The sequence below is a fragment of the Mirounga angustirostris genome, unplaced genomic scaffold, assembly GCF_029215605.1.
Source record: "Mirounga angustirostris isolate CCGP_5_RB_7025 unplaced genomic scaffold, mMirAng1.0.hap1 SCAF_5, whole genome shotgun sequence".
Taxonomy (NCBI): domain Eukaryota; kingdom Metazoa; phylum Chordata; class Mammalia; order Carnivora; family Phocidae; genus Mirounga; species Mirounga angustirostris.
Genome location: NW_026991713.1, coordinates 20,396,802 through 20,413,906, shown reverse-complemented (window position 1 = coordinate 20,413,906; position 17,105 = coordinate 20,396,802). Strand labels below are relative to the sequence as shown.

Sequence of the window (17,105 nt, the reverse complement as noted above, 5' to 3'; positions counted from 1 at the left end):
GACAAACTATGTGTCCACAGTCACAATGCTAGGTAGAAGTTGAGCCATGACCCAGACCTGACTTCTGACTGAGTCCAGTGAGGGGTCCATTCCACCACATTGCCACCCTAAAATTCAGTGTAGATTTCCCCGATCTCCCCATCAATAGCTCGAAGATTAAGATGTGGGCAGTTGTTAGTGTAGTAATTTTGGCCAGTTCCAGGTAGGGTTTATACTCAAGACTCATAGGAAGCCAAAAACGGTATAAAACAGAGACTGCTTCTAGCAATCTCTAAGTCAGCAGAGTCCATCCTGAGGCTCAGCTTAAAGTTTTTGATAACTAAGTTGGTAAAAGTATTTACTCTGATATATTGAGTCACTTAATGAAAGACACAAACTTTTTGGAGTCTCAGATTCCCAGTAGATAGAAGACATGTCGTGTTCTTGTCACATACCGTGAAATCTTCAGAGAAAGATCTCTCAGTTCAATGTTCATAACTGATTAATAAGAGATTATGTACCTATCAAATAGTTGGCTTATTCAGCAACAAATAGCTGAATATTTATTACGCACCCGTAATTATGCTAAGGTGCTGTACAAACCATGGTGAGCAAAACAGATGCCGTACCTGCCCTGATGGAGCTTACAGTGCCCCCCTCCCCTTTATCTGCAGTTTTGCTTTCTGGGGTTTCAGTACCTGCAGTCAACCCCAGGCCAGAAGCAGATGATCCTTCTGACATATCATCAGAAGGTCAACAGTAGCCTAGTGCTACATCACAGTACCCACGTCATCTGCCTCACTTCATCTCATCATGTAGGCATTTTATTATCTCACATCATCACAAGGAGAGTGAGTACAGTACAAGATATTTTGAGAGGAAGAGAGACCATATTCACACAGCCTTTATTACAGTGTATTGCTCTGTTTTATCATTAGTTATTGTTATTAGTCTCTTCCTGTGCCTAATTTGTGAATTAAACTTTCTCATAGGTATGTATCTATAGAAAAAAACATAGTATATATAGGGTTTGGTACTGTCCGAGGTATCGGGCATCCACTGGGGGCCTTGGAAATATCCCCCATAGATGGTGGTGGTGGTGGGGGGCGGGTCTACTGTACTTTCTAAATGGGGGAAACTGTCAATAATCAAACTAACAAATTGTTAGAAATTATAAACAGGATACTAAAAGAAGAGTATAGGTACTATATAACAATAACAAAGTCTGAGGGTCATGAAAAACTTTAGTTATGAAGTGGTTCTGGAGCTGAGGTGTGAGGGAGGAATAGGTATTAACTAGGCCCTGTGTGTGTGTGCGTGCACACATGTATGTATGTGTTTGGCTTTAGGCAAAGGAAATGGTCTTGAAGTTTAGCCCATTTGAAACCATGAGGGTTCTGGAGTCCCCAGACAAAAGGGAATATGGCATCCCACGAGGTGGAGAAAGTCTTGCCACCATTAAGGCTTTGCTTTTATCCTAAGAGTAAAAGAAACCAATGAAGAGTTTTACGCAGAAGGGTGACATCATAAGATTTCCATAATAATAATGCTCAATCTAATACCCTGCTTAATAAAATGTTACTCCATAGCTTACACAGTTTATCACCTTTCAAGAACTATGGTTCTTCTACTTGAATAACAAAGAAAATACAGGCAAGAGAAAGTATTAACCACAGTGAAAAGTTAGCATTTTATTGTGGTTTTTTAAGTCAGTACTGTAATTTCCTTTTCTTGTTTTCTAAAGGTGGGATTTTGCAGTGGTGGGAACTCTCCTCCTGAGACATTCCACCACGGTGCTCACTGGCTCTCTGTCTTCCTCCCAGATCTGTGTGGTGATCGCTGCCGTGTTCGGGATCGTCATTTACCGAGTGGTGACTGTCAGCACTTTTGCTGCCTTTAAGTGGGCGTTAATCAGGAATAACTCTCAGGTTGCAACCACAGGGACTGCCGTGTGCATCAACTTCTGCATCATTATGCTGCTGAATGTGGTAAGTGAACTACAAGGTAACTAGCCTGATGGATAAACTCTGTGGTCTGCGGTTTTCTTCTGTTGCTAAAGGGACCCAGCCTTGGAGGGGTGAGTCTGTCACGTAGCGCTGATGGCTGAGCAGCAAACTGCCTGGCAGGAGATGCACTCAGGTCTGGGGATTGAGAAGCTTGCGTCAAATCTAGGCTCCAGGATTTTCTATAGTGGAAGGCACTAGCCCTCTCTGAATCTTCGTTCCCTTAATTTACCCAATAAGATAACACTGTTTATATACCCCTTGGGGAAACTTAGAGAAAGAACGTATTTTTTTTTTTAAAGATTTTATTTATTTATTTGACAGAGAGAAACACAGCGAGAGAGGGAACACAAGCAGGGGGAGTGTGAGAGGGAGAGGCAGGCTTCCCACCGAGCAGGGAGCCCGATGCGGGGCTCGATCCCGGGACCCTGGGATCATGACCTGAGCTGAAGGCAGACGCTTAACGACTGAGCCACCCAGGCGCCCCGAGAAAGAACGTATTTTAAAGGCCCAGCCCAGAATCTGTGACATAGCTCAACAGGCCTGGCTCCCATTTCCTTTTGATTCTGAATGACAGGAAAGTGGTCAGTATCCAAAGTATTAAGAAAACCCTGCAAGGGACACATCAGGAGGGTACACGTTACTTGTGTTAATTTCAGGCCTTTTTCAATTCTATATTTCAGCCCGGATATCTCCCCTGAACCCCATACATCCAGCTGCCTACTCTACCACCCTCATCTGAACCCCTCTCTTCCCTCCAGTATCAGTTTCTCCACAGCTCCCCCCGTGGTAGTGGCTCAGGCTGAAAACTTTGGCATTACCCTTGACTCCTCTGTTTCTCTCAGTGTCTGTTTCCAGAGTTTGATCACTTCTCATACATCCCCAAGTCCCACCTTGGTCCAAGATCCCAGTAGCTCCCACCTGGGATATTGCAGTGCCTTCTTAACTGGTCTCCCAGCTCCCATGTTTGCTCCCTCAGTTTAGACTCATCACGGCAGCTGGTGTGAGCTTCTTACCTGTGAACCAGCTCCTGGCACTGCTCTGTTCACCGTGTCCAGTGGCTTTCCTCTTGCTCAGAATAAAAGTTCACATCTTCATGTGGCCTCCAGGGCTCTCCTTCTGGCCCCAGTGACATCTCTGACCTCGTCTCCTGCCTACTCACCCTGCTTCTCCTGCTCCAGGCTGGCCTTCCCTTTGTTCCCTGGATGTACCAGCCATGCTCTCACTCTAGGGATTTTTACTTGCTATTCTCTCTGCCTGGAATATACCTCCCCATGGGGTCTGTATGGCTTAATCCCTCACCTCCTTCATTTCTTTGTTCAAATGTTACTTTTCTAATATAAGGTTTCCGTGGTGACTCAGTTTTAGAATTATAACCCACTCCTGCCATCTAACAGTTTCCTATTCCCTTGCCTGCTCTCTTTTTCTCTGTGGTACTTATTACCATATAATACACTGTTTTTAATTTATTTTATTATCTGTCTTCTCCCTTGGAATGTAGGCCCAGGGGGCAGAAACTTTTGTCTGTTTTTTTTTTTTTAATTTTATTTATTTATTTGAGTGAGAGAGAATGAGAGAGAGCACGAGAGGGAAGAGGGTCAGAGGGAGAAGCAGACTCCCCGCCAAGCAGGGAGCCTGATTCGGGACTCGATTCCAGGACTCCAGGATCATGACCTGAGCCGAAGGCAGTCGCTTAACCAACTGAGCCGCCCAGGCGCCCCTTTTGTCTGTGTTTTTTTTTTTTTTTAATTTTATTTATTTGAGTGAGAGAGAATGAGAGAGAGCACGAGAGGGAAGAGGGTCAGAGGGAGAAGCAGACTCCCCGCCGAGCAGGGAGCCTGATGCAGGACTTGATCCCAGGACTCCAGGATCATGACCTGAGCCGAAGGCAGTCGCTTAACTGAGCCACCCAGGCACCCCTTTTGTCTGTTTTTTTTTTACTCTTGTTATTTCCCAGTGTTTGGAACAAGGCCTAGCACATAGTAGGCTCTCAGTAAATTGTTATTATTTGCAGAATAGTATTATTTGCTGACATTTTTAGATTTGAGGTCAACCTATACATAAAAATATTGACATTAGAGATTTTTAGCAGGGAATAAATAAGATAATGTATGTAGAGTGATAGACATGGAGTAGCTGTTCAATTAATTATGGCTCCCTCACCCTTAGTTTTGTTGCATCCTAAATCTGGGCCATAATGCTGAAATTCATCACTAGAAAAGGGTTTTCCAAAGGCCGAGTAATTTAATGCTATTATCAATACAGTTTAATCTGTTTGGATTGTCATTTCTAGCTCCTTAAATAATTCTGATTCTAGAACCAATAAACTCACGAGTGATTCTTAAGAGAATTCAACCTACCCAATAATAAAAAACTTCATTTAGAATTCTTAGGTGAGCAAGTCATCACTGAGCTAATGAAATATAGTTGATCTATTATTATTACTGCTATTACTATTACCATTTATTATTAAAATACACAGGGACTTCTATATTATTTTAGAAAAAAGTTTCAGAATACAGAAGTTCTAAAAACGAAATAAGAGCAGTTGCTAAACCACTTGACATGATGATTGTATAAGTGTGTGGTCAAGTGGAGGTCGAGAGTGGCTGTGTGGCATACCCTGGCCCTCTCTCCTCCAGGACTCAGCTTGTCTCAAAGTTAATTGTGGAATATATGCATTGTAAAGGGGAGTGATTCATGGTGAAATTAACCAAACAGCCGGAGTAGTGAAATATTCTGTGTCCAGGTAGTTTGCAATGAATTAAGGCCCTCTTTTTCTCTAATGTCTTATTGAAAATTTAATTTATACATCTTAAGAAATAAATACATGCAGTGAGTCTATAAATACATGGTTGCTCATACATTTTGAGCAGAGATACCAATGTTGTCAGAATGATACTTTGTTGGACTGGAAATCACTTATCTAGCAATCTCTACTTCATGAGACACAGCTGAGAAAAGAGAAAGTAAACTAAAAATGAAGAAGGGAGCATAGGGAGTGGGAAAACTATATAGTTATGGACATTGCAAAGCACCTACTATGTGCTGAGAGCTAGACTACTAGGCATTTCTATGCTTTATCTAACAAGCATTTCAGAGTCACCAGAATGGATGATGTAGAGTCTACACACCAAAGCTAACATGTATTATTTTTATGAATGCCCTTAAGGGGTATTTTCATTTATTTTAGGTACATGTGAACACCTTTGGTGTTTTAATTTCTCACCAACATCAGACTGAAAAAAACAGAAGGTTACTAAGGCAAGAATTCTTTTTTTTTTTAAAGATTTTATTCATTTATTTGACAGAGAGAGAGAGACAGCGAGAGAGGGAACACAAGCAGGGGGAGTGGGAGAGGGAGAAGCAGGCTCCCCGCAGAGCAGAGAGCCCAATATGGGGCTCGATCCCAGAACTCTGGGATCATGACCCGAGCTGAAGGCAGCCACTTAAACCAACTGAGCCACCCAGGCGCCCCTAAAGCAAGAATTCTGACAAGGGCAGGAACTGATAAGCCCAGGGGAAGGAAAGAAAGTAAGAAACATATGTAAGAACTTTGAAAGCGGCATCATCCAAGACCCTTCTGTCCAGAAGCAATCGCCTTAGTCTCCTCAGCCCATGTCTGATGACATCCTCATCCCAGCAAACACATTTCTAGTCCTGTCTTATGCCCTGAGGCCTTGCAGGTTCCGTTACGAAGGCAACTGAGTGTGTAATATAGTTTGGAAAGATTTTCATCAGAATATCCAAAAAATAAAAAAGTAAGTCCTTAAGCAAACATCACATAAATAACAGGTGACAGACTAATAACTATAATGTAGCTTTGACCAGTTCAGAACTAAACTATCTACTGACTTCTGAAATTACTTAAGATATTTTCATGACCCTACAATATACATTTTTTATAGCTACATAAATTATTTTCAACTACTTGAAATTTTGGCCATACTGGTCTTGCAAAAAAAATAATCATTTAGACATGAATCATTAATACTTTCCATTAATCTAATAAAAAACCTTGAGATCTAGATTGGTTTTTAACTTCTGTTCATTACAGCCTCTAATTTTTAAATAATATTGTTATAGATCACATACCCTGTTTCTGACTTTCTGCTAGAGTTGTCCAACCCTAACTGAAGAAGCAGATCTATAAGGATGCCTATTTTCTAGATTTTATGACATCTATTTACTCTTGTTTTGTTTTGTTTTTGATGTGTATTTACTCTTATGTAGTGTATACTCTAAAAATAAAATAAAATTTATTTTATAAAAAATTCTGGATCTGGGGGCACCTGGGTGGCTTAATTAGTTAAGCATCTGACTCTTGATCTCAGCCAGGTCTTGATCTCAGGGTAGTGAGTTCAAGCCCTGCATTGGGCTCCTAGCTGGGGCCCACTTTAAAAAAAATATTCTGGATCCCAACAAAATATTATACTTATTAGTGACTGGTTAAGGGGCACTTACTAATTTTCATTTTATTTCTTCTTGAAAAGTAAATACCTCAAAGATGGAGTGAATAGGATGGATTTTCTTGCTCCTTGTCATACAGTTTTAATCCCATTTTGCTTCACTAGTGACCAAAGAACATCTCAATATGGTGGTCAGAAACAAAAGATGCCAACAAAGAATATATCCCAAGAGGAGACTGAAAGTTATAACCATCCTTTTTATTCATCCATACCAATATGAATCCAGTATTTCATTATACTCTAAACAGTGAAAACCACAGGGTTTTATTTGAGAAAGAAGTGAACCAGAAAACATGGCTTGCATCAGAACAAGCCCACATACGTTGATTGGGTGGACAAGATCAAATTAGAAGTAGTCAGGGGCACCTGGGTGGCTCAGTCGTTAAGCGTCTGCCTTCGGCTCAGGTCATGGTCCCAGGGTCCTGGGATCGAGCCCCGCATTGGGCTCCCTGCTTCGCGGGAAGCCTGTTTCTCCCTCTCCCACCCACCCTGCTTGGGTTCCCTCTCTCGCTGTGTCTCTCTCTGTCAAATAAATAAATAAAATCTTTAAAAAAAAAAATTAGAAGTACTCATAACTCCTTTTGGAATTTTACTTAAGATCAGAAAGCTTTTTGTCAGTTACAGATTTTAACTCTTAACAATTTGTGGCATCCAGTTTGGAAACAGATTTTCTACTGCTTTTATCAGAACAAACCTTCCATGATTTCTATCTGAACTGCCTAATGAGAAGTCAGACCTTTTCCAGAAGCCACTCATCTAAAAGTCTCTTGCTGGTCATCAGGCCCTCTGCTTATGTGTCCCTTTTGGTTGCATCCTGCTCAAAGCCTCACTGTCCATCCCCTTGCATTTTCAACATTTATAAAATGTTCACAGATGCTATGGATCCCAACTGTGTCCCCATATACTTTGCCTTATTTTTCAAAAGGTTAATATTAATCATATTTTGACTCCTGTGCTATTCCTTTTTTAAGTTCCATTTTTTTTTCGGTGTTCAAACCAAAATAACATTGGCATGTCACCAGCCTCCAAGACCTTTGAGACAGGAGTGCAAAGTGAGGCACTTGGACAAAAGTATGTCAACATGAAAGATGTAAAGGATAAACTGGACAATCAAAAATTGTATTTTGAGAAAGGTGGTCTCACCAGTCAAACCTATTTTTCCTTGAAAATTACATAACTTTAATGATAGAGTGTATTTGTAACAGTAAAATATATTTTATTAAAACACCTGTCCTAGTCTGTGGTTAACCAGTATTTTTAAGATAAAATTAAAATGTATGACTATACCACAGGATTTCTTATTGAAAATTACACCAATCTCTTTTAACTTTGGACTCTTAAGAGTCTATGGCTTCTGTACACAAAAAGTGATACTATGGCCATATTAGTTATCTTACTATATATAGCAAAACCAAGTTTAGAGTCATACAATCCGTATTTTACCTAATTCTGTAGTTAGCAGAAGTCTTGGATAAGAGAATTCAGAGGTTTGGAAGGACCTTAAGATCAATGAGTCCAATACCTATTCTCAATCACATAAAAGAAAAACAGTGGTCTGAAGAAGAGATGAGGTAATGTGCCCAAGCTCTACAGCTTGCTGGCTGGTAAAGTCATAATTCCAGCCTGGGGAATTTTAACTAGGTCATTTTCACTACTTTAAATGTGATCTTAATTTTCATGTTGTTCCAATCCATTTGACCAGTTTTCCTTTCCATTTTACTGTCTCTCATTTTAGAGAAGACACTTGTTTCTTTTTCTCAATTTATACCCTCTCTGGGGAATCTCCTAGAGCTGGGTTTGCCCTGAACTGTGCCCCCTGCACTTCCATATACAGATTCATACACAGGTGTGTGTGTGTGTGTGTGTGTGTGCACGCGCGCACACACACTTTCCCTTCCCTCTCAGGACCCTCCATTTACCAGATGGCTGGGTGAGTTAAGGATGCATCCAATGTACTAATGGAAAAGCAGGGTATCAAAAGCTTAGGAGTTCCTAGTAAAGTTTCATCACTTCAGTATTTATGAATGCTCTAATCTAGAAAATACAGCCAGTCCATAAACAGTAAGATTACAGAATCTTACCATCAGATCAGTCTTAGAGATGCTGAGGCCCAGGAATGTTGTGATTTGCCCAGCTCATTTAGCAAGCTGGCAATTAGTGGCAGCTAGCCTTGTTGCCAATTAATTACTCCTACATAGGAAGTGAGATTTTAAAAATAGTAAAATGGGACTTTGTGCATTTCTTTCTTGCCCTGAAAGGACAGAACTGTTTGTTTACCATCTGTTCATTGTTGAGCAATGGGTGGTTAATGAAATTATTTTCACTCGTGACGTGATTGCCTATTTCCTTTATAATTATGGATTTTGTAGCATCTACAGCTTTTTTGTTAAATGTATGAAACTTATTTTACAGCTTTATGAAAAAGTTGCGCTTCTTCTGACAAATTTAGGTAAGTGAGACCCTTCTTATTTCACGGTACAGTATTGTGGTCTGGGAAGTATCTTTTCAAAGACTGATTTCTGAAACACTGCTCAAGAGAAATACTCTCTTTATTTCGAACTGCATACAATAATTTGTTCTTTGCCTTCAACAGGACATTTTAAATACGTCTAGTAATTGGGGGATCATTTCTATTTAAAGCTTTAAAACCTTTCATAAACATTATCTATCATGAGCTAATGTAATTTGAGGCAGGTTTATCTCTTAATGCACAAAAATATAGCATCACAAAAGTAGTAAAGTACCCAAAATCATTTAGAAAAGTGTTCATTTGCTATTGCCTACAATTTTTATTTAATTAAAAATGTATCAAGCTTTTGTGGTATATAAAAACCACAGCAGGGTTAGTTGCTTTGAAGACTGGGGACCTTCTACTAGGAATGTAGGTGGCCTGATCATTACTGACATTTATAGAAATAACATTCACCCTAAGAACATTTCTCTGACTCCATAAAACATTAGAACAATCTGGTAGCTGGCTATACACTGTACATTTTCCATGTTTTCAAGATAAAGAAATTGTCCCAATTTTATTAATGAAACATTAGTCATTTTACTCTATGCAATTTGAGAAAATTACATGCTCCCACACATAAACCTATTTTAGCACATTCCCATATGTAACTTGTCCAGAGGGGGAGAGAAATCACAAAAGTGCTCTTATTTATAATAATCATTATAATACAAGATGCCATTTATTGAGCCTTTCTGTGTGCCAGATGCAGAGCTAGATACCTGGAATATCTCCTTTAATGTCGATAAAATCCTTCATCATTACCACGCCTCGCCCAGAAAGATAGAAAGAGGTTTATATCCACAGAAGAGGTCACTGCATTAGCAGATTGTGTCCAGTGGCACCTTGATCCAGGCTGGCAAAGTTGCCAGGGAGATACAGCTCTGGCCCATCTGTGGTCAGGATACCTGGGCACCCACCCAGCTGGCTAACAACCTGGGAGACCTTCCTATGTAACCAATAGTTAAGTAGCAGAAGTGAAGTAAAGCTAAAACCCTTAAAAAATCCTTTGTCTTTTTTCCCTCAACAGCAGTACAGCCTTGTTAAATATAATTCTCCTCCCCCTTCTCAGATATGCTCCTAGCAAGCAGTTTGAGGAATTAGTAGAAAAGGAATTGATGGGGTGAAATGGTAAAGAGCAATTAGAAGCTCAGGGAATGTGGAAACAGAGAAAGTACTATGGAATTAAATATATTTTCTTTGACATTGCTTGGGATGAGGATGCAGCTCCTAGGGAAGGATAGGTGCATTTGACATGAGATGTCAAGTTGGAAGTTTGATTCATATTTTGATTCATATCACAATGTCCAAAGAGCACTTGCTTTATGGAAGTCAAAATGTAAGGAGAGGAGAATTGGCGTCTGGCTGAGGTCAGAATACTGTAAGATACACATGGTAATATACAGTAAAAGCTCTAAAATGAGGTCATCTCCTTGGTATTTGTCCATGCAAATGAAAAATGATGGATGAGGGTGAGAGGCAAAGAAGTCAGATACTCTCAGTATTCTGAGAGGGGGGGTCTGACTCCCTCTCCCGCAGCAGAATAGAATTTGAGAACAAGGAATTAATTAGGAGCTGGGAGAGGACCTGACCCCACACAGGCCCTACCCCACAGGCAGAAACTAAGAGCGAAAGGAAATGAGGCCCCTTCAGCCCTCATTCTCTCTACTCCAGGCTCTCTGGGCATCCTGTCACAGCAGAACAAACTGGATATTCCATCCCCTCAGATATGTCACTAGCTGCTTCCCACCACACCCTGGTTGGGGCTGGTCTGCAAGCTTGAGGATCTCATGGGTGGTGCATTCCATCACACACCATTTATAGGCAAACTGGGGTCTCGTGCAGCCTCCTTAGGACACCTCTGCTCCTGCCCTGTGTGTATAGGGAGTAGGGCAGAGGGATTTAAGAAGCGGTCAAAGACAACCTCTCAAACTCTACTCCCTTTTTGTCCACAGAACAGCCTCGCACAGAGTCTGAGTGGGAGAACAGCTTCACCCTGAAAATGTTTCTTTTTCAGTTTGTCAATCTGAACAGCTCCACATTTTACATCGCGTTCTTCCTTGGAAGGTAAGGACCTGATCTCTCCACACTTCTGCAGGCCAGGGACAGAGCACTCGGAGGTCACTGACCAGGGTGAGAGAGAAGCACCTCCTTTAGAGTGATTTACACAAAGGGTAAAAAGAGATTAGCTTCCTCCTTTCCCTTCCTATTCCCATCCTGGGGAATGGTCGCTCCACTCAAAAGTTACCTGTGCACATTTTCTTGCTAAGGTACATAGAGGAAAAGCATTTGCACAAATGAAGGATGGATTTAAAACTTGTGGGCTCCATCCACACCTGGGTCAGGCCCCAGGATCTCACACCTATATGAGCAGGTGGCCTAATGGGGTGGGCGGTCTGTAGTGTGTTCTGGATGCCCACCTTCACAGAAGAGGGAAGGACATCCAGACAGGAAAGGGGCTGACAGAGGATGCCAGAAGAGAGTGGGCAACTTCTGAATCCAGCAGTTACGAGGATTTGCAGAGGCTCCTGTGTTAAGTAGTCATGCCCTATGAATTCTTTTGTGTCGGGAAGTAGTTTCTGAGGATATAAGAACCGGAGAAAGGTGAGTGTTGCGTTTTGGTGGGATGGATGCAGCGGCTTCTCCTCAGTATCGAGCTTCTTCAGTGTGGAATTCTAGTCAAACAGTAAAGCTGTTTTTTTTTTTTTTAATTAAACTTCTATTCAAAAAGATCAGAATGTGTTTCAATCCAACATGCTGTTTGTTACACAGGCCAGAGCACTTGATATTTAGCAGAAAATGTTCAAAGTCACAGCAAGCAACAAGAGCTGGCCTCTGTGGTCAGCAGCCAGATAGTCTAGAAGGGAAATAAATATTCCCTGGAGAATTCCAGAAGCTGCAGTTATGGCAGCTCTGGAGAGTTTCCTAATTCTCTCAGACCTGATTGTACCAGTAATTTTCATTGGAGATGTGCTAATCTGAACACAATAGTTATGAAAAGCTTAGACCTACGGTATGCTAATGGTTTGTTTTTCTGTGTGTTAAAGATTTACAGGACACCCAGGTGCCTACTTGAGGCTGATAAACAGATGGAGACTAGAAGAGGTCTGTATTCTCCCATCATTCCGTATTTTCTACAGTCGTACATTAAATAACCTAGGGCAATTTTGTGCAGATTAGAAACCAGACACTCTTTCTTCCTCTCCATTGATTCTGAAATTTCTGTGTTTGCTTACCTCGCAGTGCCACCCTAGTGGATGCCTTATTGATCTCTGTATGCAAATGGGTATTATAATGGTGCTAAAGCAGACCTGGAATAATTTCATGGAACTTGGCTACCCGTAAGTACCTTAGACATCTATAGTTGAGACGCAGCATTGCTCATTATTGGCTTTTCTAGGTGTGGCAAGTAAGATAAGCAATGCAGACTGAGCAGTTAAGGCAGTACATATACCTGGAGCTAAAGTGCTCATGCTCAGTTATTCAAAGGCAGTCATGAAAGTAATAAACATTGGCTGTTTAGGAAGATTTAGTACAAGAAGTATGAATGATAGTGAATATTCTTAAAAAGTCTCTGTGGGGCCCTAAATATTGAACACTTGCTTGCAGCTCCTTTAAATAATGCCTCTGACCCTCATGCTGTAGCATTACAAGGCTCTCACTAGTTACAACCCATTAACTAGAGCTCTACCCATCCCACCCCCATGATAAATCAGGAATGGTAATTTTTTTTAAACTACCTTAAATTCAAACTGTACAGAAAAGGAACTTACAGAAAAGAGAAAAGTTTAGGGATGGAGAAAAGAAACTAGAGTATTTCTAAGTCAACATATCTTAATGAGTAAAAATATGGTCACCTGGTGATAATAGTTTATGTTGATGACAATAGGCAAAAACTTGCATCACTCTTTTAAGGATAACCTTGAATTCTGCTATGTTTGCTCAGCTCTGGTCAGTTAAGTTTTAAAGGAACATAAATCAGCTACTTCTATTTCTGCTTTAATTCCAAACCTACTGGTTTCCATGTCAGCTTGGTGTCTCCATAGAGAACTCCAGGTTTCAGGGAGGACCACTCAGCCAGAACGATTAGCTAGAACTTGGATCACTTCGAAAAAGTCACCTCTTAGCTCTCAGTCAGAAGCTATCCCAGTAATTTTCTATTCTTAGATTTTTAGAAAACTTATTCCAAGTGCTTGATGTTTTCTATGAAACTTTTTTTTAATGCATAAAATTTAAAAATTAACATTATATGCTACTTTAAAGTATAAGCCATAATTTATCAAAATGTCAGAGACATCAAGGGAACTGTATTTTATCTTCTAGTAGTATGGACAGAGCAAAATTGTGAAGTAGGTCGTCTGTCTTTGATACCCGTCCCATTATTTCCTTTATTTCACAATTTGTTTTTGTGTTTTTTTGGCATGTCTGCTCTTGAATACCCCTCAATTTTTCCTTGTCCCCTATAGCACACACACCTGGCCCTTGCACCCATTTCCTCAACCCTGTTCCATATCATAAGATGCACTCCTGAACTTACTAAAGATTAATGTGTTAACCTCACCAGTGTGAGATGTATTTTACTGGGACTCAGAGCCCCTGTTGAGCTCAAGCTAAAAGCAGGCAAGTCCAGCTGTAGATGTGCAGGCTTCCGTGTGCTAAGAGGGGAAGCATTTAGTGGGTCTGCAGATCTTCCAGGCCCTCAGTCAGAGTATGCAGGTCAGCACCCACATGGTAAGACTGCCCATGGGTCCTAAATTAAGTCAGCTAGGCCAAACCTTCCTCTACTCCGAGGTCTGGGTGTTACCTTGGTGCTAGAAGATCCGTTTATAGATGTTCTTAGTCCTCTATCCCACCCTCTTGAGGCGACACTGAACATGAAACAATTTCATGAATAGTTAAAAAGTCATTCTGTTCACTTGAAGTGCAAATGCATGAAGTATAGCCATTGATACTGTCTTCCTAATCCAAGGTTTTATTTCCTTGGCAGCTGATCCTAAACATTTTTAAACCATGGTTCTATATTTGAAGTCTGTCTTAAGTCTTATAAACAGTCATACATTTTTTTAAAGGAATTGATCTTGTTGTGCAGGTTAATTCAGAATTGGTGGACCAGAAGGAAAGTACGACAAGAACGTGGGCCTGAAAGAAAAATAAGTTTCCCACAGTGGGAAAAGGACTACAATCTTCAGCCCATGAATGCCTATGGACTCTTCGATGAATACTTAGAAATGAGTATGCAAATATCTTATTTTATCTTATTAATTCTAAATGCCAATTCTGGATCTCAAGCTATATTCAGCTAGACATGCACCCTCTATCATTGAGGCCAGCAGTGTGGGGGGATTCTCCAGCTGAATGCAAGGAAGGAGTTTCTTCCTTTAAGAAGCTCAATCCATAGAGATGGTTCCAAAAGCCTAGGCACTTCAAATTCATCATGACCTTGTGTCCTGTCCCTTGTAATCAATCACCAGGAAACAAAAATGAGTTGGAAAACTTGGTGAACCAAAGAAAAAGGAGTTACCATGGCATGATTGATTGACTCATTTAGCAGACATGTACTGAGCCATGTTATGTCCAGGCAGAGGCTATGCTTGACACTAGAGCTACAAGAAGGAATAAGGCAGAGTCCCAGCTCTCAAAGAGTACATGGGCTAGTGGGGGAAAGCCAGAGATATAAAGTGTCCGAGATGCTGCAGGATGCAGTAGAAGGGATGGGGGAGCAGCCATTTCTCTTGGTGAGGATGGCAGGAAGCTGGGAATGCTTAAGCTATGCTGCACTTACATTTAAGGAATTAGATTTCTCTATTAATCAAACCCAAGCTATTTATCTTGTATGTTGTACATGTACCCAAGCATGTATCCAAGAGCATAAGCTATGGAACCAGATTACCTGGGTTCAGATCCCAGCCCTATCACTTATTAACTATGAAACTTGGACAATTAATCTCTGTCTCAATTTTTTCACCTCTAAAGTAGGGATAATAAGGAGAGTAACCACTTCATAAGGTCATTGTGTGGATTAAATGAGTTAATAAATGGAAAGGGCTTAGAACAATGACTGGGCTCCTAGGATACACTTGGTACATGTTATTTGTATCATCACTATTATTTTCCTGTTCTTATCTCCCAGGGGAGAAAAGCTAACAAAATTGCTCAGCAGATATATTGAGTGTGTGTGGGTTGTTTGTTGTTTGTTTTTTTTTTTTTTCCAATTATGTTTAAGCTCTGTAACATTGGGGTAAAAGTGGGGGTAGCGATTAGCGAGATGCATTACCTCTGAGTTCTTTCTGGGAAAATCTGAAAATTAAAGGAGCAGTAGAATTGATGCTTTAATGTTCTTAGATTGCTTATGTCTTAAGTATCTACTGATATTTTTGGAGTTTCAATTATAGAATGGCAGGATAATATAACTTAGAGAAGAAATCAATGTGGGCATTAATAATAAAACTTAATAAAGGGAATTCATTAAGAGAACTAACCATTTTGAGGTCTCTTAATGGACTTTTCTCCCGTAAAGAAGGAAATGAACAATAATGTTGGTATATTGAGTGCTTGAAAGAGGCTTTTATGTGGCTAGAATTAGTAGTGCTCCAAATACTGCAGTATCTGCAGCAAGAAACAAATCTCAGAAGCGTCACAAGCAGGGCGCCTGGGTGGCTCAGTTGGTTAAGCGACTGCCTTCGGCTCAGGTCATGATCCTGGAGTCCCGGGATCGAGTCCCGCATCGGGCTCCCTGCTCGGCGGGGGGTCTGCTTCTCCCTCTGACTCTCCCCTCTCTCATGTGCTCTCTCTTTCTCAGTCTCTCTCTCTCAAATAAATAAATAAAAATCTTTAAAAAAAAAAAAAAGAAGCGTCACAAGCAGACTAGTGAATCCTAACTGCTTCCTTCTGTTCTTCTCATTTTCTTAATGACTTCTGTGCTTTGTAATTTATCTTTTTAAGTATATTTGAAGTATAATAGTGCAGATAGTATATAAATAAGTGTGCAGATCAATACATTTTTACACATTTACCGATCTATATAGGTGAGAATTTGGCAAACTACAGCCCTCAGGTCAAATTGAGTCCATTGCCTGTTTTTGTAAATAAAGTTTTATTGGTTCACAGCAATATCCAATTATTTACATATTGTCTATAGTTGGTTTTGCACAATAGTAGAGTCGAGTAGTTTTGACAGAGACTGGCCTACCAAGCCTCAAATGTTTACTGTCTGGCTCCTTAAAATGTTTGCCATCCTGTATGGTCAATCAAGAAATAGAATATTATCACTATCAAAGAAGGCTCTTTGTTTTCTCTCCAAGTAATAACACCCTCAGTAACCACTCTCCTGATTTCTAACACCGTAAATTAATTTTGCCTTTTTTTAATCTCCATGTGAATGAAATTGTACAATATATACTGTTTTATAACTGGCTTCTTTCACTAAATATCATGTGTATAAGCTTCTTCTATGTTGCTACACATAGTAAACAAGAAGAAACTTTAAATCTACAAGTATGTGGAAACTAAACAACGTACTTCTGAACAACCAATGGATCAAAGAAATCAAAAGGAAAATAAAATATCTCCAAACAAATGAAAATGGAAGTACAACATACCAAAACTTATAGGACAAAGACAGTTTTTTTAAAAATTCCAGTATAATTAATGTACAGTGCTATATTAGTTTCAGGTGTACAATATAGTGATTTAATAATTCTATACATTACTCAGTGCTCATCCATGATGAGTGTACTCTTAATCCCCTTCATCTGTTTTACCCATCTCCCCACCCACCTTCCTTGTGGTAACCACCAGTTCTCTATATTTAAGAGTCAGGGTTTTTGGTCTTTTGTTTCTTAAATTCCACATATGAGTGTAATCATCTGGTATATGTTTTTCTCTGACCAATTTATTTCAGTTAGCTTTATACCCCCTAGATCCATCCCTGTTGTTGCAAATGGCAAGATTTCATTGTTTTTTATGGCTAATATTCCATTGTATATAAATACCACCTCTTCTTTTTTGGATTGCTTCCATATCTTAGCTATTGTACATAATGCTGCAATAAACATAGGGGTGCATTTTTTTATTAGTGTTTTCATATTCTTACCAGTAGAGGAATTACTGAATCATGGTAATTATATTTTCAATTTTTTGAGG

General features: G+C 40.0%; 1 protein-coding gene across 1 annotated transcript in view; it reads left to right on the top strand.

Annotated features, from left to right (window-relative positions):
* Positions 1-17,105, top strand: part of ANO4 (anoctamin 4) — a 396,544-nt gene that overhangs the window by 338,455 nt on the left and 40,984 nt on the right. Inside the window, exons 17-22 of the mRNA XM_045872759.3 lie at positions 1,803-1,967; positions 8,864-8,900; positions 10,919-11,030; positions 12,011-12,068; positions 12,207-12,304; positions 14,053-14,195. Of these exons, the coding sequence (XP_045728715.1) occupies positions 1,803-1,967; positions 8,864-8,900; positions 10,919-11,030; positions 12,011-12,068; positions 12,207-12,304; positions 14,053-14,195 (613 nt within the window). The remainder of the gene's footprint in view (positions 1-1,802; positions 1,968-8,863; positions 8,901-10,918; positions 11,031-12,010; positions 12,069-12,206; positions 12,305-14,052; positions 14,196-17,105) is intronic.